This window comes from Mirounga angustirostris, unplaced genomic scaffold (genome assembly GCF_029215605.1).
Source record: "Mirounga angustirostris isolate CCGP_5_RB_7025 unplaced genomic scaffold, mMirAng1.0.hap1 SCAF_15, whole genome shotgun sequence".
NCBI classification, from domain to species: Eukaryota; Metazoa; Chordata; class Mammalia; order Carnivora; family Phocidae; genus Mirounga; species Mirounga angustirostris.
Genome location: NW_026991723.1, coordinates 83,843,428 through 83,868,825, shown reverse-complemented (window position 1 = coordinate 83,868,825; position 25,398 = coordinate 83,843,428). Strand labels below are relative to the sequence as shown.

Genomic DNA, 25,398 nt, shown 5'->3' with positions numbered 1-25,398 from the left:
TTTTTCTGGGCCTTTAGGGCAAAGGGGGATCTGGTCAGTGGCTTCATTGTGGCTGAAAGTCTTTGTAGAAATTAGTGCACTTTTGTAACTGTGAAAGTTCAAGTCCTTGTCATGATGTTGTTTTCTGTCCTTTTGGTTTTTATGGATTCAACCTGAAGAATATTGGGATGCTATTTCAGAATCAAAATTAAAACTATCCAGAATATATGAGTCCAGAATATATGAAATTGATCAGAATAGATGAGTAACTTGGATGTAAATTAGGCAATTAAGTCTTTGGACAAAAAAATTTTTTTTCTTAACATCCTTAACATTTCCTCTTCATCTGTTTGTTGAAATTTGCATTCCTTTATACAGTGCATGTCCCTGCCATCTTCCTTGCATGACGTATAGGTCCTCTTAAAGTGTTAAAATGAAAACAAAACAAAATAAATCTCAGTCTTTTCAATGCAGTGATTCTTAAGGAATAAAATGTAACAATGTTAAAAGTGGCACAATCATAAACTGCTTTAAATTTTTTTGTAATGAAGTTAGTAATTTTATTTATAAATAATTATTTCCATGTTTTGTAACATGTACTGTTGAATCTGGGTCCCTGTTTAACATACTGATCTCTTACTTTACTTTTTCAAAGTACAGTAGGTACTAACTAAATGGCCCTCTGGGAGGGCGCCTGGGTGGCTCAGTTGGTTAAGCGACTGCCTTCAGCTCAGGTCATGATCCTGGAGTCCCGGGGGATCGAGTCCCGCATCGGGCTACCTGCTCAGCAGGGAGTCTGCTTCTCCCTCTCCCGCTCCCCCCTCTAGTGCTCTCTCTCTCTCAAATAAATAAATAAATAAACAAAACAGAAAAATAAATAAATAAATGGCCCTCTGGGAGAGATGATTCTTAACATCCCACAGCTGCAGTTCCATTTTTTTTTTTTTTTAAGATTTTATTCGGGTGCCTGGGTGGCTCAGTCATTAAGCGTCTGCCTTAGGCTCAGGTCATGATCCCAGGGTCCTGGGATCGAGCTCCGCGTCAGTCTCCCTGCTCAGCAGGAGGCCTGCTTCTCCCTCTCCCTCTGCCCCTGCTTGTGTTCCCTCTCTCGCTCTCTCTCTGTCAAATAAATAAATAAAATCTTTAAAAAAAAAAAAAAGATTTTATTCATTTGTCAGAGACAGAGAGAGAGCACAAGCAGGGGGAACGGCAGGCAGAGGGAGAAGCAGGCTCCCTGCTGAGCAAGGAGCCCAACGTGGGACTCGATCCCAGGACCCCGGGATCATGACCTGAGCCGAAGGCAGACACTTAACCAACCGAGCCACACAGGCGTCCCTGCGGTTCCATTTAGATAAGAATTCAACTAACCAATGTAACCAGTAGGAACAAATAACTTCAAAACCAGAACTCTAGTGGCTGACATAATAGTGCCACTAACAGATTTTTTTTCACACACTGAAATTTGGCATTTCTTTTCTTAAAAATGAAGTTTTTGCCAATGAGAATTTTCAAGTCCCATTCAAAATTTTCCCTAAATTTTATAATTAGTGGCTCACTTAAAATTATATTTAAGAAATTATTAGGACTTCATTCTGCAACTTTCTTACTTAGATAATTTGGTTGACTGTTAGATACAATTTTGCTTGAAACGTAAAGACCATTTTGAACATCCCAGATCTTCATCCCTTTTACTACCCAGAAAAATGGGGTGCAGTAGATTCTTGTTTTGTTTCTCATTATATTCTGTTTGAAGAACTGATGAATAATTAAATGATTTTTTTAAATGTTGAAAACAGGCAACATGCTGAAATCATTTAAATACTGCATTAAACTAGAATGTTAAATTTTAAAACAGTTAAAATGTTTTGTAATTATCTTCCATTTGTATCAATGAGAGATTCATACGAGACCTTTGTGTTTGAGGGTCAGAGCAATGTTATTCTCCAACTGAAGTCTAGGATTCTTCCCTTTGTTTTTATAGGTCCTTATGATTTTGGAGGGGTACTTACTAATAGTAACCGGGATATTATAAATGGAGATGCCATCCACAAACGAAATCAGTCCCACAAGGAAATGCACTGGTATGTATTCTGGTGTCTCTCCCTATTATAAAAATTATAGTTCTGTCTTAGAAAATACTAAGTGAAATGGGGAGTTTTTTCTAGTACTGGAAATATTCCCTCAGACTACTATTAATAACACTTTTTTGGATTCCAGCAATATTTCAGGTTCTGACTGTCCTAGGAAATTAGAATTTTTGGCTGACATTTGTTTTTAAAATTTCATTGAGTATTATATGTCAAGCCCTATTCAATCATTGGGGATTTGTCAGGAGCAGAATTACATTCAAGTTGGAGGAGACTGTACATGCATACGTAAATAGTATGTCTGGATATGAAAGATGTTAATATCAATACAAGCTTTTTTTTTTTAATTTGAGAGAGAGAGAGAGAACACGAGCGGGGGAGGGGCAAAGGGAGAGGGAGAAGCAGACTCCCGGCTGAGCAGAGAGCCCAACGTGGGTCTCGATCCCAGGACCCTGGGATCATGACCTGAGCTGAAGGCAGATGCTTAAACCGACTGAGCCACCCAGGCACCCCCAATATGAGCTTTTTAATATAAGGTTCTTTTGGTTTGATATAAATGGTATAAATGAACTTAGTTGTATGATTTCAAGTAAATTTCATCCATGAAAGTTTGCTCTTTTTCTAAATACAACACATTCACTGCTTGGGCCATTATTGGCTCTAGAATCTCTCTAGCTGAGAGAGAGTCATCTGGTTATAAAGGAGACTGGACTTGTCTGAAACTGCATTTCTAATAGCACATTACAGAAAAATGTTAACTGTTCATATTAAAGAATGAAGAAAGAGGGCAGAGAGGGAGATGTTTCAAATTATGTGTATAATACCAAACAGTACTCCAGGTCATACGTTGGTGCTGTCATTGATCTTGGTTGTAAATGATTTATATTTGGAAAACTTCTATTTGAAACATATTGAGGTTTGATGATGTTGCTCATTGACACATCATTTTATATATATTTACATTTATGTTAATATTTTTATACATACATTGTCCAGTAAACCATGGGAAAGAGAGGATGAACACCAAAATTGTGACCTTGTTAAGCAGTGGTTCTCAAATGTGTGTTACTAGACTTCTGACTTTGGGGACAGTGGGTCTTTGCGGGCCAGTGAATCTATATGTTAACAAGCACACCAGCTGATCCTGATGCAAATGTACAGAGGAAGCGTAATGAATGGTAAAAGGGAACCCCTACTTAGTATCTGCGATATTAAGTTGTAGCTTGACATATTAAAAATCTTTAAAATAGATAAAGATCTTATTTTTTTTTAAAGATTTTATTTATTTATTTGACAGAGAGTGGGAGAGGGAGAAGCAGGCTTCCCGCGGAGCAGGGAGCCGGATATGGGACTCCATCCCAGGACCCTGGGATCATGACGTGAGCCGAAGGCAGATGCTTAACGACTGAGCCACTCAGGCGCCCCTAGATAAAGATTTTTTTTTTTTTAAGATTTTATTTATTTGACAGAGAGAGACACAACAAGAGAGGGAACACAAGCAGGGGGAGTGGGAGAGGGAGAAGCAGGCTTCCCGCTAAGCAGGCAGCCCAATGCGAGACTCGATCCCAGGACCCTGGGATCATGACCTGAGCCGAAGGCAGACGCTTAACGACTAGCCACCCAGGCGCCCCCCTAGATAAAGATTTTAAAAGACGCACTGCAGTACAAATCTGGGTTATCACATCACATTTTCAGAACATTTTCTTAGAAGGAGCTTTTAGATCCTAAACAAGCACCTACATGCTGACTTGGGAGGTTTTCCTATTGTATGTTTAGTCCATCTTTAAATCTGTAGGCTTCTCTTCAGCTTGAATATTCCTGAATAATAATTCTCTCTGAATATTTTTCCAGCTAAAACTGCTAATTTGTCTATCCCAGTCAATATAGACATGGTTTGTCTTTTGCCAAATTAATCTTTGTTTTTTTGCTCAGTGCTATGATGAAAAGGAGATGTGAGTAGACCAAATTGAGGAGTCAGATTTCTGAGACTTGGCCTATACAGTTGCACAGTTAATCATCGTTACTGTTGTTGTTTCCCTAGCCTTCATCCAGGAGACCTCTACCCTTTCACGAGGAAGCCCCTGTTTATTATTGTGGATTCATCCAACAGTGTCGCATACAAGGTGAGTTCTACGAGCGCCATTGTGCATGTTAGACATGTCACCACCCCGAGGTAAGCAGGCTTAACACCAGCCTTTTTATTTTGCTTTATTTTAAAAAATTTTACACAGTTTGTATTTAGTGTTTCTTTTCTTTTGAGGTTGTGCATGCTAGTCAGGATCTGGTGCTATGAATAGAGGCCAGAAGAAAACGCATGAATGGACACTCAGTGGAAAATAATAAATTCTCCTGCAGGAAAAAAATTCAAGATTTCCAAGATCTCTGGTGGGAGGTTTATTTTTGTTATATAACCCAGAATAACTTTCTTTTATAGAGGTAGGAGTATATGGGCAAATTTTATTTTCTAGTTTTCAACCTTTTTCCCTTTTACACACCAAGCTGCTGGAGTTTAAATGGGATTTCTATCCCATTTTACACAGTTACAGTCTGAATATCAACATAAATGGTTTTAGATGCACTTAATTTTTTTTTTAATTTGTGACAGTAAGTAAAAAAAGATGGCCCTGAATGCTGAAATAAGTCACAGGGATTTAAAGTGAAAAGCCTTTGTTTTATATTTTGCTACTGAAGCAATGGTTTTCAATGACTATGTAAAAACCGCCCGTAGTGAAACACTTTAAAGATGGATATTAGAATTCAAACCACAGTAATTTATGGGAAAATGAAAACAATCTTTGTATGAGGTTTGGAATATTTCATTAGTTGACAGTATGTTCAAAAATATGCTAGGAACACAGATCTGCCAATTAAAACTATTTCTGTTGTGGGTGTTCATATAATTAGATGGAGAAGTAAATATTAGTAGATTTATTTCAGGAGAACAACGGAAATAAATGTCTACTAGCCAAGATAGGACCCCAAGCGTATGTTTTCCATCTATTTTTTATGTTTAGTTTCACTTTTTAGAGTTAGTGTCTGAATTTCAAGAGCACCCAACCCACTCTAAATTTTTCAGCGTATAACCTGCTACCCATTTTGTCAAGTTTGACATCACAGCTTTTGATTTTTAGGAAAATTCGCTGTATACTTTTGTAAATCATGTGTGTGTTGTTGCTTTTAATCTTTTTGAGGGGGTGGGAAGCTACTGAAGGAAGGAAAAGCTTTATTGGCTAACTTATTTAAACCTATAAAACCAGAAGAGTCCAGGCATTTTGTGTCTTCACAGAATCCAAAAGCAGCATTCCTGTGTCTTTGTCAATGAAAAGGAATCATTTGCTTCAGCTTAATGATGTGACAGAATATGTTGATGTACCAGGTCAAGTGTATTACTGGATATAATCTAGCATGTGTTTAGAGTATTTTAGCAGTCTATTAATTTCTCTCAATTTGATTGGATAATATTTGATACCATCTTTTGTAGTCTCAAGAATATCATTCATTGTACATCCCTGCTATTTCCAAAGTGCTGTTTGGATAGAGAATGAGTTGAATGCTGATTTTTAAAAACACCATTGTACATATTTGGAAGTGTATTTACCTAAAAACATATCATGATTTAATTCAAAATTTCAATATTCTGACACCCAGGATAACAGTGCACTAGTAGAAAGGTTCATTTGTTTGCTTTTGTTGGCATATGCAGTATCACTCCTTTCAAAAATTAAATTGTCCAGAACATACTTATCTTCATATTCACCAGGCAAATCAGAGCACGGCACAGACAAATTTGGTCTTTTTAAAAATTAGTACTATTCAGTACCTCTAAATCAAGGATGCAGTTCTCCGTGTTAACACATGAAGGTGTCTAATATTTACTTTTCCCCACAAAGCATGTGTGAAAAGTCTTAAATTACCATTTTGCACATTTCTAATGAGAAAGAACTCTGTGACTGATGTATTATTTCTTGAGTACCGACTTTGCTGTATATGTTCCTGAACATGTTTGCTAATGTTTCTTCATATAAGTACCAACATTTCATGTATATTTCTTCATTTAAATATTACTTTTTTATTTTTATGAGAGTAACTCATGCATATAGTTTAAAGCTGTAGTTCTCAACTCTTTCTGTGTATCAGAAACATTTGAGTCCTTCTTAAAACCATCTATCCTTGGGCCCCAACTCCTATGATTCTGCATCGCTTGATCTGGGGTGGGTGTTGGGTGTCATTGCAATTCCAGTGTGTGTCAGGGTGGGGACCCCTCAGTCAGCGAGTTCCCACACGTGTTACCAAAAATGGCAGTTCCTGTTCTCCTGCCCTGCCCCCATTCGCCTTCTCCCAGAGGCCACCAGTTACATCTTTTGTAGCTGATTATTTGGGCGTTTAGCCATCATTTGTCTAAATAACATGCTCATGTTGATATTTCTTGATTCTTCAGTTTTAGGCATTATGTCATACTATCCCAATCTGGAAGAGAAATTCAGCTCTTTCCTCTTCCTATCCCCAGCTCACAGTTATACTTTTTACCTTGACTTCCATCATAATTTTGATTCACTGAATATTTAGTGCTTATATTATGATGACTAGAAAACGTGTTTAACATCTAAGCCGTATAGTAAACTTTTTCTTTCCTGTGCAACTTCCTGCTTTTCCTGGAGCAAACAATTATGTAACGTTGTTCCTTGTTTTTGTCTGAATGTCACATTGATTCAGCCCCAATCTGCTCACCAGTCGCCTGCATCTTCTTTTAGGTTGTTCAGATGTGTCTGTCTCTTAATTTTCTCTTGGCGCCAAATTACCCCCCTCCCCCAGAGCCTCTGAAGGTGCCCTCTACAGAGCCCTCATCCCAGAATCTCATTTCATTATTATCCTGGGATGTCTTCATCTCTTCTCTGTTTCCCAAATCCCATGTCTTCCTCTTGGACTCTCATTTCATTTGCCCTCATTTTGGTGCAGCATCTCCACGAGCAACTTCCTAAGAATGGTGAACAGGAGGTAAAATACTTGAGGTCTTAAACTTCTTCAGTTGTTCTTTAATTTACTCTCATGCTTGAATGATGGTTTTGGTAGAGATTAGAAATGATCTCCCTTCAGAATTTGAAAGGGTTTGTTGTATTGCTTTCCAGCTTCCAGTATTTCCTAAGAAGTAAAAAAGCATTCTCATTTTTGATTCTTTTATGTGAACTGTTTTCAGTCTCTGGAAACTCTGGAAACATATAGGATCGTCACTTTGAGCCCTATTGTATTTCAACTTCTTAAACAGGGTGCCCTGGTCTGGGTTTGCTTTTTCATGCTGCTTGGCATGTACTTCATGGGTCCTTTCAACATGGAAACTCCATCCAATTTTTTGACTTTCCTCATTTTCTCTGTTCTGTCTTTTGGGACCTTGGGACCTTCTGTCATTTCTATATTGGACCTTCTAGTCTAGTCCTCTGATTTTCTTGCCCTTTATTTTCCATCTCCTGCTCCTTTTGCTCTTTAGAAAATTCCATTGTCTTTGTCTTCTAACCTGTGAGATTTCTCATTTGTTTTCTGGATGTTTCTTTCATAAAGATGTAGATGTATGTGTATGTGTATAAGACATATGTGCAGGGGTGCCTGAGTGGCTCATTCGTTAAGTGCCTGCCTTCGGCTCAGGTCATGATTCCAGGGTCCTGGGATCGAGCCCCGCATCGGGCTCCCTGCTCAGCAGGAAGCCTGCTTCTCCCTCTCCCACTCCCCCTGCTTGTGTTCCCTCTAGCTGTCTCTCTCTCTGTCAAATAAATAAATAAAATCTTAAAAAAAAAAAAAAAGATATGTGCAAACACCTATATGTCTTGTTTTTTTTTTATCTTGGCTGAAGCATCTTCTCTTACCTTTGAAAATACCACTGATCATTTAAAAATTCTCCCTGCATGGTATCTTTTTCCTCTATGTTGATTTGTTTCTCTTTGGTTTTGTCTATATATTTCATGTTAGGGACTTTGCTCAGGGTATTGTAATGTTTGCTCAGATTTAAGAGTGGAAGCTAGCACAATGATCGGAATGTTTGAGGTTGTGGATAGGGCTTGTCACTCTGAGACGCTCAGTGTGACGATCTAGCTGGACCACTTAGCTGGGTAATCTCTGATGTCAGTATCTTCAGGTCTTTCTTCATGGTCTGGTCATATTCACCAGAGCAGACTCAACTCTTCTGCCTGGAATGTAAGGATCTGAGTATCAACACTATGCTTTGTTTTTCCTAAAGTCTGTATGTGTGTTTGTGTTTGTATATTCATGTATCTTTATGTCTCCATTGCTTTACACTTAAAATATTCTTAGTAATATGTGTTGAATGCTGAAATGAAGGTACACACTATTATTTTGTAGATTAGGAAATTTTGCCTATGGAGGTTAAGTATTTTGCCTAATTGATTCCAGCAGCCTTTCTCACTCCAAAGCCTAACCTCTCTCCACACTTAGCAAAAAAGGAGTTTTGCATGTTAGTCCGAGCCTCATTTCCATGGGGGGGGATTGAAATGCCAAGATCTGTGTAACAAGTATGGCCCACTCTTTGGCTCTCAAATTGTCATTAGGGAACGGGCAAGTTGAAGTGGCCTGATCTGTAGTAATACAGTACTAGTGGGAGTAAAACAAACCCCTCAGTCATTCTGGGCAACACGTCTTTTAGTTCTGCTTTCTTCTCTTTGGAAGAGATCTCTGGATCTCTGCCAGTGAACATGACTTATGCATTTGTCAAAACAGTGATATTTATATAAACAGCCCCATCCTAAGGTATTTGACTGATGGCTGCAGATTGCTGCAGTCTATTAAGGCATTCACCCTCCTAACCAGAGTGTGTTAAAAGCTCTTCTGCCAGTCAGCCATATTCATTCCATTTCTTCTTTGCTACTTTGAAAGACATTCTCTCTCTCTCTCTCTTTTTTTTTTTTTTTTGGTGTTCTACAATTATACTGTGATATGTCTACATTTTGTTTCTTTATATAACCTGTTGGGATTTGTTGGATGTCTTGAATTGAAATGTTGGAGTTTTTCATTATTGCTGGAAAATTCTCTGCCATTATCTCTTCAAATATTGGCGGTACCCTGGCTTCTCTTTCATCCCCTTCTGGAACTCATCATACATGTATATTATTAGCACAGCATTCTCCCTGTGTCTTCCACATCTCTTGACTTCTCTTCTACATTTTCTATCTTTTTTTTTTTTTTAAGATTTTATTTATTTATTTGACAGAGAGAGACACAGCAAGAGAGGGAATACAAGCAGGGGGAATGGGAGAGGGAGAAGCAGGCTTCCCGTGGAGCAGGGAGCCTGATGTGGGGCTCGATCCCAGGACCCTGGGATCATGACCTGAGCCAAAGGCAGATGCTTAACAACTGAGCCACCCAGGCGCCCCATTTTCTATCTTTTTGTGTATCTGGTTGAGATTTGGATAATTTCTTCTGATCTGTCTTTCAGTTCACACATTCTTTCTTTAGCTGCAATTAACTTGCTTTTAAACCCATTTGTTGGGGCGCCTGGGTGGCTCAGTTGATTAAGCACTGCTTTTGGCTCAGGTCATGATCCTGGAGTCTCAGGATCAAGTCCCGCATCGGGCTCCCTGCTCAGCAGGGAGTCTGCTTCTCCCTCTGACCCTCCCACCTCTCATGTGCTTTCTCTCTCTCTCTCTCATTCTCTCTCTCAAATAAATAAATGAAATAAATTTAAAAAATAAATAAATAAACCCATTTGTTGAGTTTTATATTGGTTGTGTTTTATTTCTAGAAGTTCTGTTTGGTTCCTTTTAAAAATAACTCATTGCCTTTTTTATAGTTTCCTCTTTTCTGTTTTCAAGTTTGTTCTTTATTTCTTTACACTTAATGAGCATACTCATTTTATTGTTTATTATCTATCTGATAATTCTTATACCTGAAATCTGCTTTTGCTGCTGAAAGACACCCTTTGGTATTTTTGTATTCTTGAATGCTTGATGACCTTTGACCAGTTTCTTCTCATTATCCTTAAAACTGTTTGTGGGAAATTCACTGAGCCCTAGAATGAAGATACTTTCATCCAGGGATGGTGTGTATCTGCTTTGGCTAGACATCTGGAGACATTACCATGTTGGGACCATGTTTTTATTTTTATTTTATTTATTTATTTTTTTTAAAGATTTTATTTCTTTATTTGACACACAGAGAGAAAGCACAAGTAGGCAGAGAGGCAGGCAGAGAGAGAGAGGCAGAAGCAGGCTCTCCAATGAGCAGGGAGCCCGATGCGGGACTCGATCCCGGGACTCCAGGATCATGACCTGAGCCGAAGGCAGTCGCTTAACCAACTGAGCCACCCAGGCGCCCGGGACCATGTTTTTAGATTACCTTCATGGTATGAATTTGGGCTGCAAACATGTGAGAGGGGGAGCTTATAATTACAACCCTCGGGCACTCTTGTTTTTTTGTTTGTCTCTGCTCTGTTCAGTACTGAGAAAATTTTCCTTGCAGGCCCCTTGAGGAGTGGTCATGGGGAAGGAAGGTGAAAAGTTTGGTTTTGGTTCATCCTTACATGAAAGGTATAGCCCTTTAGGATTCCAATTTAACAGGGCTGGGTTCCTATCAGACTCCCATCTTAGGCAGACCCTGCTCTCAGGGGTCCCCTTCTCTGGATTAGATCTTTAAAACCTAAAGTCAAGTTGTTCGATTGCCTCAGGGCAAAAGAGATCTGGAGATAGCTTATTTTCTGTTTCTTCTACTAGTTTTTCCACATCTCTGTGAGCTCCTATCATTGGAGTGGCCCTGGGCCTCTGTCATTGTTCCTCTTTTTTCCAGCTACAACTCACTCCCTTGATGCCCTTATTTAGTTTCATGACTTTAATTACGATCTCTGTGCTGACCGTTTCCAAACCTGTCTCCAGCCCAGACCTCTCTCTGTTACTGCAGACTCAAATATAATCTACCTGCTCCAGATCTCTGATTGGTAATTCTAATCGAGATCGCAAATTTCCCATGCCCAAGACAGAATCCCTGGACCTCTTCCACCTCCAGCTTTCCCCAGAGCACCTTTATGGTTGCCCCAGCCCAAATCCTTGGTTTCATACTTGCCTCCTCTTTCCCTCACACCCCACATCCATTTATATCCAGAATCTTACCACCTCCACTGCCCTCACCTGGCCGATGCTGCCAGTGTCTCTCCCCTGAACTACTGAAGCAGCTCCCTACCTCCTGCCCTTGCTCCCCTACAGAGTGTGCCTGTATGTCAGATCATGTCCCTAGGCTCCTCATCTCACCCAGAGTGAAGGCTTCATGTTATCTGCCCTCACACACCTCCTCCCTTCAGAGGCGTCTCTGAGCCTTTGTCTTGCCAGTCTCCCTATCAGTTCTCTTCAAGCACATTGACTTTGCTATGCCTCTAACATACATGGCAGTCAGCTGCTTAGGATCTTTGTGTCTCTTCCCTCTGCCCCGAATCCTCTTCCAAAGACACCCACTTTGTTGTTATTCAGGTGTCTGATAGGTTGAAGCTTCTCAATAGGGTCTTCCCTGATTGCCCTATTTAAAATCATGTGCCTCCTCTGCATTCTTTATCCACCTCTATTTTTTTTAATGATCTATGTAGTATCATACACTATTCTAGGCACTTTACAAATATTAACACGTTTAATCCTTAGAAACCCAATGTGTTACTTTTCTTATTCCCATTTTACTGATAAGAAAATCAAGGCAGGGGCACTGAGTGACTCAGTCACTTAAGCGTCTACCTTCGGCTCAGGTCTTGATCCCAGGGTCCTAGGATCGAGCCCCGCATTGGGCTACCTGCTCAGTGGGGAGCCTGCTTCTCGCTCTCTCTTTCTCTCTCTGCCCTCTGCCCCTCGTGTTCTCTCTCACTCGCTCTGCTCTCTCTCAAATAAATAAATTAAAAATCTTAAAAAAAAGAAAAAGGGAAGAAGAAGAAAAGAAAAGAAAATCAAGCCACAGAAAGGTTAAGTAATTTGCCCAAGGTCACACATACAGCTAGTAGGTGGCTGAGTTGGGATTTAAACAATCTTATTGTAAAGTCTGTGCTGCTAAGCATATTCTGCTGTCTTTTTCCATGTGTAGCACTAGTCACCTTCTGTATTACATAACTGCTTTGTTTACTGTGGGTCTCTACCTGTCACCTCCACACCCAACTCCAGGAAAACAAGTTTTTTTCTTTTTTAAATCTGTTTTGTTTACTGCTGTATTCCTACCACCTAGAACAGTCTCTAGTCAGTAGGTTCAAGGAGTATTTGTTGAAGAAAAGAGAGCTTTAAAAATGATACTATGTACTGTTTTAAAGTTGTAAAGGTGTTTTAAAGTATCTGTTAAATAGATAATGGCTATAAGAAGGAAATCAGAAAAACCCAATCAGGGTATGAAATAGAGGGAAATGATTGAAGTTATCTCTTTTTCCCCCACAAGAAAGGCTAGCCCTTTGGAGTTCACCAGTAAATACTTCTAAACTTTTAGAATCAAATATACAATTCCAGAGCAGTGAAGATCAGAACTATCCATTCAATAGAAATTAGGTCACAAGACACTTGTATGACCTTGAGCATGTCCTTGGTCTTTTCTGTGCCTTTTTTTCTTTCTCTGTAAAATAGGTTGGCAATACTGATCTTACAGTATTGTTAAGATTACAAGTTATGATCTATGAAGCCTAGGATAATCCCTGAAAAGTAGTATTAGCGCTCAGTAAATGATAGAAATTATTATGATATTGACTATTTCAAGACACAAATAACACACACAAAAGAAAACCCTACCCCAGATTAGTTTATCATTATAGATTAGAAAAAGATAAAATACTAGTAAATAGACTAGTAAATGGATTAAGAGAATAATCTAACAAAAGAGTTTGAATTGTACATGAATTTTTTGAAAATCAATCAATATTATATACTATGCCAATAGGATAAATAAGAAAAATCACATGCTTAACTTAGGGGTCATTTTGTACCCATTCTTTTAAAATAATAATTTATTTTATAAATAAATTTAGTGCGCTTTTTTTTTTTTTTAAGATTTATTCATTTGAGAGAGAGCACGCAAGTGGGGGAAGGGGCATTAGGAGAGAATCCTCAAGCAGACTTCCCAATGGTTGTGGAGCCCTACTCGGGGCTCAATCCCAAGATCCTGAGATCATGACCTGAGCCAAAATCAAGAGTTGGACACTTAATCAACTAAGCCACACAGGCACCCTGCACCCTGAGTACACATTCTTTTTTTTTTTAAGATTTATTTATTTTAGAGAGAGAGTGTGGTGGGGGGAGAGGTAGAGGGAGAAGAAGAGAGAAACCCAAGCAGACTCCATGCTGAGCATGGAGCCCCACTTGGGGCTCACTCCCATGACCCTGAGATAGCAACCTGCGCCAAAATCGGACACAACCGACTGCACCACCCAGGCATCCCTCCAGTACTCATTCTTATTTAAAAAAAACAAAATAAAACAAAACTCAGCTTATGATGAAAAGCTACTATATTAAGTAGCCAATTTGGGACTTCAAGTGAGAAACATTAAAAGTATTCTTAGTTAAAATAAGCAAGAAAAAGAGAGTGCCTGCTATCATCCTTGTGATTGATCTTGTTTTAGTCCTGACCAGAATTGTTTAACATTCCCAAAATAAAACAATGAAAAAGTTTGTCCAGACTAATAAGACGTGTAAATATTGAAAAGAAAGAGGGACGGCTGGGTGGTTCAGTCAGTTAAGTGTCTGCGTTTGTCTCGGGTCATGATCCCGAGGTCCTGGGATGGAGCCCCACATCGGGCTCCTTGCTCAGCGGGGAGCCTGCTTCTCCTCTGCCTGCTGCTCCCCCTGCTCTCTCACTCGCTCTCTGTCAAATAAATAAATAAAATCTTTAAAAAAAATACTGAGGGATGGCTGGGTGGCTCATCCATTAAGCACCTGCCTTCAGCTCAGGTCCTGGTCCTGGGGTCCTGGGATCAAGTCCCACATCAGGCTCCTTGCTCAGCAGGGAGCCTGCTTCTCCCTCTCCCTCTGCCTGCCACTCCCCCTCCTTGTGCTCTCTCCCTCTGTCAAATAAATAAATAAAATCTTTTTTAAAAAATTAAAAATATTGAAAAGAAATAGAAATTCTTAATTATAAATGATATAATTTTATATTTAGAAAATCCTAAGGAATCACAGAAAAAATATGCATACAAATTCAGCAAAGTAGTTAGACATGGGATGAATATATAAAAATGAATAGCAGTGTTTATATGAGCTATAGCAAGTTAAAATTTCTGTATTGGGGCACCTGGGTGGCTCATTTGGTTAAGTGGCCAACTCTTGGTTTCAGCTCTGGTCATGATCTCAGGGTCGTGGAATCGAGCCCCGTGTCAGGCTCCTTGCTCAGTGGGGAGTCTGCTTGAGGATTCTCTCTCTTTCCCTCTCCTTCTGCCCCTCTGCCCACTCAACATGCTCTCTCTCTCTAAAATAAATAAATAAAATCTTTAAAAATTTTTCTTCAGTGTGTATTCCATTTACATACATTAGCCATAATTTTTTTAAACATAATAGCATTAAATCATATAAAACAATAAAGAAATAAGATAATCCTATGGGAATTAAACTATAAAATTAATTACTGAATGGGTTAGAACAGAGACATGCAAGGTATCCTTAAAGAAACTGTTTCCCAGGCCTAATATTTAAATATAATCTGATAGGAGGAAATCAGAGGTCCCCAAGGTCACCCCCAGGCTCAGCGATTCATGAGGAGTGATAATTCTCAGCATATAATCACACTCACTACTAAGATTTATCACAGTAAAAGGATACAGTGCAAGATCTCAAAGGAAAAAGGCACATGCTATCAAGTCCAGAGAAAAGCAGGCACAAACTTCCAAGAGGCCAGTGATGTCACACAGGATGCACTCAGTTCTTCTTACAAGTGAGACTAGACAACATGGGTGAAATGTCTACCAGCGAGGCTCACTAGGGACTCAGTGCCCACGGTTTTCATTGGGGACTCATTGTGTAGGCAGCCTCTGCCTGGCACATACTAACATGCCATTGTCCCAGAAGAAAAGCAGGTGCTCAGCATAAACCATCTTGTTTATACAGTCCAGGTAAAGTGAATTGCTCTTACCAGTTCTGCTAATGGTGGGAACCCTCCCCAAAATCTAAGTCCCCAGAAGCCAACCTATGACCAGCCTTGTAAGCAGGCAGTCAGGCTTGCAGTCAGGCTTGTTAGGCAACTCTCTCCACACAGTATGGTGGGGAGAAAAAAAGAAGAAGAAGAGAAAGGTTGGTCAACAAGGGAAGCAAAGAAAAAGGAGACCTTGGGACATAAATAATAGCCATCTGCATTTTAACACTATCCAAGAACAAGATCATTATGGCCAAAGATCCAGAAGGCCATCTCTGCAGTGTAGATAAATGGCTCAAGCTGCCTTATCCGAAGAGTGCTCCTTGATATCATTCAACTTACTCCCTTTGTTTTGATTGCAAGAAATTGCTAATTTACTTGTTTAATTTTTTATATTGATATTATATTCACAAATTCACAAAATCAAAAATTTTAAAAGCCTTATTATATCTCTTTATACCTCCCAGTCTCGATTCACTCAGTTACTCTCTTTCTCTCTATGAGTAATCACTGTTGTCTGTTTCTTGTTTATCCTTTTAGAATTTTTTTAACATATATATAAGCCAAAACAAATACATAGTCTTAGCTATATAAATGGCAGTTAACATGCTATATACAACTCACTTAATGAGAAATGTTGGAGGGGCGCCTGGGTGGCTCAGTCAGTTAAGCGTCCCAACTCTTGATTTTGCCTCAGGTAATGATCTTAGGGTCATGAAATTGAGCCCTGTGTCGGGCTCCATGCTCGGCGTGGAGCCTGCTTAAGATTCTCTCCTTCTCCCTTTCTCCTCTGTGCCCCCCTCCCACCCTGCTCTCTCTCTCTTTCTCTCTCAAAAAAAAAAAAAAAAATGTTGGAGATCTTTCCATATCCCTTCATAAAGAACTTCTTTGTTCTTTTTTTTTTTTTTTTAATAACTGCATAGTATTCCATTGTATGGTTGTGCCAGAATGTATTTTACCATTTTACTAATCAATCCCTTGTTGCTGGTCATTTGGTTGTTTCTAGTCTTTACTATTACTACCAGTGCTGCAAGGAGTAACTTAGGGCTTAATGTTATTCACAGGTTTGAGAATATATTGTTAGTATAAATTTTTAGTTGTAGAATTCCTGTGTTAATGGAATATAGATGCTGCCAAATTGTCTTCTAAAGAATTTGTTCCAATTTATACTCCTATCATCTACATATGAGTATTTGTTTCCCCATATTCTTGCCAACAGTGTATATTCTCAAACTTTTGGAAATTTTGTTAAACTGGTAGGTTAAAAAATGATATTGTAGCGTAGCTTTGATTTTATTTCTCTTATCAGTAATGTTAAGCATCTTTTTCATGTATTTGAGTTAGTTATATTCCCTTTTCTGTGAATTCCCTGTTGTCTTCCACTCATTCTTCTATTGGATCAGTGGTCTTTTTCTTATGGATTTGGAGAAGCTCTTTCTATATTAAGGAGATTAATCTTTGTAATGTGCCTTGCAGATATTTTCCCCAATTCATCATTTCACTTTTGATTTAGCTTATGCTGTATTTTACTATGCACAAGCCTTTGATTTTGTAACTGGGTTTATTAATCTTTTTTTTTAAGTTTCTTTATTTTTTAGGTAATCTCTACACCCAACATTGGGCTTGAACTTATGACCCAAGATCAAGTGTTGCTTGCTCTTCCAACTGAGCCAGCCAGCACCCCAGGGTTTATTAATCTTAATCGTAATAGTTAGAAAGATCTCGGTTATAAAATAATAACACTTATTTTCTTATATTTTCTTTCAGCACTTTTATTGCTTTTTTTTTTTACATTTAAATCTTTGATATATTTGGAATTATCCAAGTGTGTGGTGCAAAGTATAGAGCCAACTTTTTTCTATGATGGCTATCCAGTTTTTTCCCTACTGGATAGCCATCTAGCCATCAAATTTTCCTACTTTCTTAAAAATTTTATTTTATTAATTTATTTTAAGTAATCTCCATACCCAATGTGTGACTTGAACTCACGACTCTGGGATCAAGAGTCACATGCTCTTCCAACCAAGCCAGCCAGGCACTCCAAATTTTCCTACTTCCTAATTTGAACTATCATCTTTATCATATATACTGAAGTCCTGTCTGTTTGGGGGTCTAATTTTGGATTCTTTGTTCTCTTCCATTGGTCTTCTGCCTACTCTTATGCCAGTGCCACATATTTTTAGTTACTGAGGCTTTAAAGTATGTTTCAATATCTCATGAATCTAGTTCCCTCTCTTTGTTCTTCTTTTTCAGAGTTTTCCTGGCTAATCTACTTTTTCCATATGAACTTTAGAATTATTTTTTTCAGTTGCAGGAAAAAATATCTGTGGCCATTTTTATTGAGGTTGGTTCAAATTTTAATAAATTAGTGTAATGATATCTTCAGAATGGGTTTCTCTCTAAGAACATATTGTGTCTTTCCATCCTTTAGAGAATGGATATCCTTAATCAGGCAAAGAGTGTTCTAGTTTGAGTATCAGCTTTAATTCTCACTGTAAATTAACATATTGACATTCTGGTTTTATACATCATTCTGTATAAGCAGTTAATTTGATTCACAATGAGAAATGGTTGCAGTCTTCTCTGATTACTCCCCAGTAAGTCAGGTTTTAGAGCCTGTAAGACAGAGAGCCAGATTCTAGAGCTTGGAAAATCCACCCTTGTAAATAATTGGCGTACATTGCCCATTGGGGTGGCCTTTTGGCAGATAGCCAGACGATCTTTCCCTATAACACTGCAACTATGTATATGCCTTTATTTTAAAAATAAATAGTTTACTTTTAGTAAACTTCACTATTATAAGGAAGTCTATTATCCTTAGTAGTTATACATGGATGGCAGTCTGTTCAGCTGTTATTGATGTTTCTGCATCTGCTTATGAGTAAAAGGGCCCTATATACACTGATGACGTGCTTTGGAAAATTACTGAGTAACTATCTTTGGTCAAATTTTTAATGGAAGTTTTAAATTCTTATATGTTACAGAATTTCACAAACTTATTTGGACAGCCACTAGTCTGCTTGCTTTCTCCTACAGCATATCCAAAAGCTTTACAAGGTATGTTGTCATTACCTGTTATAAACACTGTCTGCATTTTGAATAATACTAATCTTTGTCTCCCCACCTATAATGATCACATGTTGATTTATAGTGCTTAACGTGGCAGGTGTCAGTCTGAAATAAACCCAAAAGTCTTGCCAACAACTAGACTTCTTTAATGCGCTGCCATTAGGTCTTGAGATAATTCTAAAAGAAATGAGGTGTTTTTGGGTGTTTTTGGTCCCTTACTGTTGGGGAACTCATGATTTGTGAATTTTAAAATTTGTTTTGCAGGTGTTTTTTGTTTTGTTTTGTTTTTGTTTTTGTTTTGGTGTGCGTGTCGCCCTTCATACAACATGATTTCCTGTATCTCTGGCTACATGTTTTAGGCATCTTTTTTTTTTTTTTTAATATTTTATTTATTTATTTGACAGAGAGAGAGAGAGCACAAGCAGGGGAAGTGGCAGGCGGAGGGAGAAGCAGGCTTCCCACCAAGCAGGGAGCCCTATGCGGTGCTTGATCCCAGGACCCTGGGATCATGACCTGAGCTGAAGGCAGCCACTTAACTGACTGAGCCACCCAGGCACCCCTATTTTAGGCTTCTTTTAAAACTATATGATTTCTGGTCTAGAAAAACTTCTCAGCCTATGCCTGAGAGTTAGGATAACCTTACTGGCACAACTTAAAGGGTTTCTTTTATTCACATTTTTACCTTGTTGTATTTTTAAAATAAAAGCACCTATTTTCAGTGTGCTAGGGAGACAGTGTGTCCGGGTTATGGCTGTTTCTCAGATGGCTGAGAAATGAAAGACTGTCTTTAATAATTTGTCCTTGATAAGCAGCACGTAAAATAAAATCTAATTCCAACTCCCAGTTATTAAGCTAGGTAAAAACTAAACAAACCTTAACCGTGTTTTAGCAGTCCTTGTCACTGTTTCACCATCTCCCTGACTGAATAGTGCTGATGTCTCTCTGTGGGAGATAGCATTTTACTGCTACTTCCCAGCCAGAAGCCCTGTCTACTGACATAGTTTGACACAGGAAGTGATGGTCAGCATTTGAAAGCCTGAGAGAAGCTGGAGACTTTTCACTGTTGTTTTAAGGTAAGTTTTGCTATTTAACAGGGAAAAAAACCATGTAGAAATATTACGTTCTTGTATCCAAAAGCCGAATTACTAAGGGATAGAACTTACCTTCAAACAACGGTAAAATTCTCCTGCTTTGAGGACTTTGTTAACCTGTTTCCTGTCATTTCTGGAGAAATGTAACCCCTTCCAATTACTTAGTGCTTTCTGCTGTCAATTTGTCCTATTAAGATGCAGCTTTATTTAAAATTGCATGAGCTAATGGGTTAATACCAAGATTATTTGTTCCGAAAGGCTTTATTGCATAGAGGGTAAAAACAGAGACTCTGGAGGTAAGCTGATTGAATTTGAATTCCGACTCAGCCACTGCCTAGCTATGTGACCTTGGGAAGTTACATAGCCATTCTGTGCCTGTTTCTTTCCTATCAAATGGAGATAGTAATAGTACTTCCTCGTTAAATATTTTTGGGTATGTAGTAAGTATTCAATATGTGCTAACTCATTCTTTAATGGTCATTATTATTAATGCTTATTATCACACTTATTTGTTGTATACACCCTTAACACTTTTTAGTCCAGTATCATATCTTTGTGCTAGAAAGCTTAGACGTCTAATCCCTTAAATATGGCCCATCTGAGCACAAAGCTAGCAGATACCTAAATTTTGGGATGTCTAATTAGGTTCCTGCACCTCTAGTAACTAAAGTCTCCAGTTCTCCCTTGAACCACGAGTTACATCATCTGTACAACAAACATTTATTCAGCATTTATTTATCAGGTTCTGTGCTGGGCGCTGGAGTTAACACTCTGACCAGACAAACACAATATGTTCCTCAGAGAGCCAAATGTCTAGCCAAAGATACAGACAACCTAAGAGGCATTTCTTATAGGTGCTATTAGTGGTTCATAGAAGGAAGCATATGGAACACGTAAGAGGAACTCCTGAGCAGCCCTTGCCGGTGAAGAAAATGGATAAAAAGATGTCAGAGTGGAGTTGAAGGTTATATAGAATTATTTGGAGCTGGGACATGGTTAACAAGAGTGTTCTAGCAGAGCAATAGCATGTGAGCCCAGACATAAGAGCTCTGTGATGAGAGAGTTTATGGAACTTTTTTTTTAAGATTTTATTTTTAAGTAATTGTTACACCCAATGTGGGGCTTGAACTCACAACCCCAAGATCAAGAGTCGTGTGCTCTACCCACTGAGCCAGCCGGGTGCCCCAGTTTATGGAACATTTAGAGAAATTAAAGTACTTCCTGCTAGTGGAAGGACAGGGTGTGGGATTGTGTGACTGAATCATGAAAAACCTTTTAGGATTTGTGAAGAGATTAAAATGGAGGACAGTGGGGTGCCATCAAAAGATTGTGAACAGAAGAGTAGCATGGAAGAGCATTCATTAGCCTTGTGGAGAATGGGTTGGAGAGGAGCACTGATGGAAATAGGGAGATGGTGGTGGCTTCAGAAGATACTAAGCCCAAAGAGCCAACAGGATTTGGTGATGGATTGGATATGAGGGAACAAGGGAGAGGAAGGAGGCAGAAGCGAACTTCCAGGTTTCTGGCTAAGATGCTGGTAGAAATGATGGTACCGCATAAGAAGCAGATTTGTAGAGAACAAAAGGGAAGAATTTGCTTTCAATTTCTGACAAGTTGGGTTTGAGGTTACCTTTGAAACTTAGGTTGAATATTGTAGTCTAGAGCAGCTCTGTTCAACAGAAAGATAATGTAAGTCATGTGTAATTTTGAATTTTCTAGTAGCCACATGAAAAAAAGTTTAACAGGTGAAATTAATATATCTTTTTGTAGAGAGGCTCTGAAATCCTACATATATTTTACCTTTCACAGTGCACCTCACTTTGGACCAGTCACATTTGAAGTATCCAGTAGCTACATTAGGACAGTGCAGTTCTAGACCGGGTGAGCTTGATCTAGACTGCAGATAAGAGAACTGGGAATCAGTAGGCATGTAAGTGATAACTGAAATTGTGGGAGTAGGTGAGATCAGCCATGTGTAGGGTCAAAGGGAGAAAATAGTGATATTTAAGGGATAGGTGAGAAAGAGCAACTAACAAAAGGGAATGAAAAAGATGGCCAATTCTAGTACTCATCAGAGAATTCTGTCATGAACCACCCATGTACTTGCCATATTTGGATAAAATTTGTTAGTTGGAGTGAAAAAGACAAAGGACTATGTTCCTTTTCCATTTCTCTTAAGTTTCCTATGCTCTCTCTTAAGTTTGTTCAGCAGAAAGCAGCGTACCTGGGATGTTTTTGTAGTTCCATGCAGAATCTACTTTATTGAATTATGTTTTAATGATACAGCTTTAATTTTGTGTAATATCATTATATTAAAATATTCCTCAAATAGATCTCTTATCTTTTGCAAAACTGTTGTCTATATATATATAACATGTTTGTTATTACAGATCAATCTCAACGAGGTAGCCTCTTCACTCTCTTTTTGAACAATCCTCTAATGGCCTTCCTATTTGTCTCTGGATTGTCAAGCATGCGCAGAGGCCTATGGGAAAAATGTCAAGAATATCTTCGAAAAATCAACCGTGATATTGCCCAGCTACTGACCCATTCACGTTCAATAGGTACCCTACTAATCTAACTGAACACTTAGCATACTATAATGGTTTTATATTGTTGAAATTGTTTGAATTTTTAAAGGTATTTATTGAAGGCAGGAAAGTTGAGAAGGTTTTCGAACTTTCTTCCCCTTTGAAATGAGTTTTTCTTTTAAGCATCTTTTTACTGTCATCTTTCTCCTCTTTGCAGATCAAGCATTTCTCCAGTTTTTTGGAGATGAATTTCTTCGCTTGCTTCTCACAAGATTTATCTTTTGTTCAGCCACCATGAGGATGCACAAGATTTTTCGGGTAGGCAAAGAATATTATTATAGACCAATTTTACCATTTTAGGTATTTAGGAATCATATATTTTATTAAATATACTGTATTAAATAAAATTTTAATAGATTCAAAATAATATTTACAAATTATTATGACATATAAAAATGACCCATATAAGGCACATCTGAATGCCAGTTAAAGAAGTAGAACATTTTCATTACCTTTTAGGCCCTTCCCGGATCCTATCTCTCTCTCTCAAATGAAATTAAAATCCTGAATTTTATAATTATCATTCATTTTTCTTTATAGCTTTGCCATATGTATTATTTATATTCCTACACAACATGTTGATGGATCCAAATTGTATGTATTCTTCTACAGCTTGCTTTTTTTTCACCTACTATTATAGTCCTGAGATTGAGCCAAGTTGATGACAACTGTAACTTTCATCCATTTGTTTTCAGTGTGCTATAGGATTCGATTGTTTGACTGTATATCAAAAATTTCTTGTCCATTCTACTGATAATGGATATTTAGGTTGTTTCCATTTTTTTATTATTATAAACAATGCCACTGTGAAATCTTCTATCAGTTACCTGGTACACATGTATAAGATTTTCTATACTGGGATGTGAGGTCAGATTATATAAGCATCTTCCAACTTTACTAGGTAATGCCAAATGTTTTGCAAAGTGGTTGTATCAATCTACACTCACTAGCAGTGTGTAAGAGTTACTTTTGCTCTAATCCTCACCACTTGTTGCAGTCTTACTTTATATCATGTGACTCTAATGGGTATAAATTAGTAGTTCAGGTGGCGCCTGGGTGGCTCAGTCGTTAAGCGTCTGCCCTCGGCTCAGGTCATGATCCCAGAGTCCTGGGATCGAGCCCCACATCGGACTCCCTGCTCTGCGGGAAGCCTGCTTCACCCTCTCCCACTCCCCCTGCTTGTGTTCTCTCTCTCGCTGTGTATCTCTCTCTGTCAAATAATAAAAAAAAAAAATTAGTAGTTCATTGTGGTTTTAATTTTTATTTCTGAAATTGCTTTTAGGTTGAGTAACTTTTCATGTTTTATTCTTTGTTCCTTTTTGTGAAGAGTGTGTTCAAATCTTTTGTCCATTTTGCTCTTAAGTGATTTGGTTTTTTCTGTGAATTCATATAACTACGTAACACTGTTTATTGAGGTTTTAAAAATTTTAGCCTTTACATTTTTCATTTCTATAAGTAACATTTGGTTCTTTTTCAAATATGCCTGAACATTTTTTAAAGGATTCATTTATTTACTTGGGGCGGGGGGGAAGAGCAGAGAGAAACCAGAAAGAGAGAGAATCTCCAGCAGACTCTGCATTGAATGTGGAGCCTGATGCAGGGCTCAGTCTCATGACCCTGAGATCCTGACCTGAGCTGAAACCAAGAGTTGGATACTTAACCAACTGAGCCACCCAGGCACCCCTATGCCTAAACATTTTTAAGTCTCTTGTAACTTTTAGTTTAAAAATAGGATGTTTTTTTTCCATTTTATTATGGTAATTTTAAATATGAAAGAATTGTACAATGAATATCCATATATACACTAGCTAGATTCTGCAGCTAACATTTTGATATATTTGTTTTGGTACATTTATCCATTCCTCTTTTCATTCATCAGTTTATCTCATTTTGTGATGCATTTTGAAATAAATGGTGGACATCAATAGATTTTACCCCTCAACACTTCATCATACATATAAATAACTATACACACACACACACTTTTTTAAAGTTTTATTTTATTATGTTATGTTAATTACCATACATTACATCATTAGTTTTTGATGTAGTGTTCCATGATTCATTGTTTGCATATAACACCCAGTGCTCCATTCAATACGTGCCCTCTTTAATACCCATCACCAGGCTAACCCATCCCCTGACCCTCCTCCCCTCTAGAACCCTGAGTTTGTTTCTCAGAGTCCATAGTCTCTCATGGTTCATCTCCCCACTTCTTTTTTTTTAATGTGAAGTTCGTATACAGTGAAGTGCACAAAACTAACATGTGCCATTAGGTGAGTTTTGACAAATACATACACCCGTGTATCAAGTTATACAACATAGCATCATTCCAGAAAATTCTCTCTAAACCCTTTTCCAGTCAGTCCAGTACCCATTACCCCAGAGGCAATGCTATTTTTTATTATTTTCACTATAGCTTAGTTTCACCTATTCATGAACTTGAATTATACAGTGTGTACGTCTTTGTGTAAACCTTCTTTGACCAAGCATGTTGTTCTTTTTTTTTTTTTTTTTAAGATTTTATTTGTTTGACAGAGAGAGACACAGCGAGAGAGGGAACACAAGCAGGGGGAGTGGGAAAGGGAGAAGCAGGCTTCCCGCGGAGCAGGGAGCCCGATGTGGGGCTCAATTCCAGGACCCTGGGATCATGACCTGAGCCGAAGGCAGATGCTTAACGACTGAGCCACCCGGGTGCCCCCAAGCATGTTGTTCTTGAGATTCATCCATGTTTCATATAAAAGGAGCTCATTCCTCTTTATTACTGAGTAGTAGTAGTCCATTGTCTGAATATACCACAGTTTATTTGCCTTCTCCTTTTGATGAACACCTGGGCAGTTTTAAATTTTTGACTACTGTAAATAAACTGGCTGTGAACATTCTTGTACAAGTCTGCTCAGACATATATTTTGAATTTTTTTGGTCATAGGGTAGGTATGTGTTTAGTTTTATCATAAACTGCCATTTCTCAGAGTATTTGTACCATTTTATGTTTCTAGCAACAGTGTATGAAAGTTTCTCTATATATATCCTTGCCAACATTTGGTGTTGTCAGTCTTTTAAATTTCAACCATTTTTGTGAATATTTTTTTAAAGATTTTTATTTATTTAAGAGAGAATGAGCATGAGTGGGGGAGGGGCAGAGGGAGAACCAGACTCCCTGCTGAGTAGGGAACCCAATGTGGGGCTTAATTCCAGGACCCCAGGATCACGACCCGAGCCGAAGGCAGATGCCCAACTGACTGAGCCACCAGGCGCCCCCATTTTTGTGAATTTATAGTGTTATCTCATTGTAGTTTCAATTTGCATTTCACTGAATAATGTGATGTTAGACATCTTTTCATGTGCTTCTCAACTATATTTTATTGCATTCTGTGGCTTACCTTTTTCTTTTCTTGAACAGTGGCTTTTCTTAACAGTTGCTTTTAAATTCTTGATGAAGTTTCAACTAACCAATTTTTTTCTTTTGTGGTTTGTGTTTTATCCAAGAAATTTTCACCTATTCCAAAGTTA

The 25,398-nt window shown here is 38.3% G+C and overlaps 1 protein-coding gene across 4 annotated transcripts in view; it reads left to right on the top strand.

The window, feature by feature from the left end:
- Positions 1–25,398, top strand: part of SCAI (suppressor of cancer cell invasion) — a 142,089-nt gene that overhangs the window by 99,254 nt on the left and 17,437 nt on the right. For 3 of the 4 annotated variants that reach the window (XM_064579871.1, XM_045883142.3, XM_064579870.1), the window contains 5 exons: positions 1,961–2,060; positions 4,108–4,189; positions 18,119–18,191; positions 21,685–21,858; positions 22,043–22,143. In XM_064579871.1, coding sequence (XP_064435941.1) covers positions 1,961–2,060; positions 4,108–4,189; positions 18,119–18,191; positions 21,685–21,858; positions 22,043–22,143 — 530 coding nt within the window. The remainder of the gene's footprint in view (positions 1–1,960; positions 2,061–4,107; positions 4,190–18,118; positions 18,192–21,684; positions 21,859–22,042; positions 22,144–25,398) is intronic. The other variant, XR_010407840.1, reaches the window with a different exon arrangement.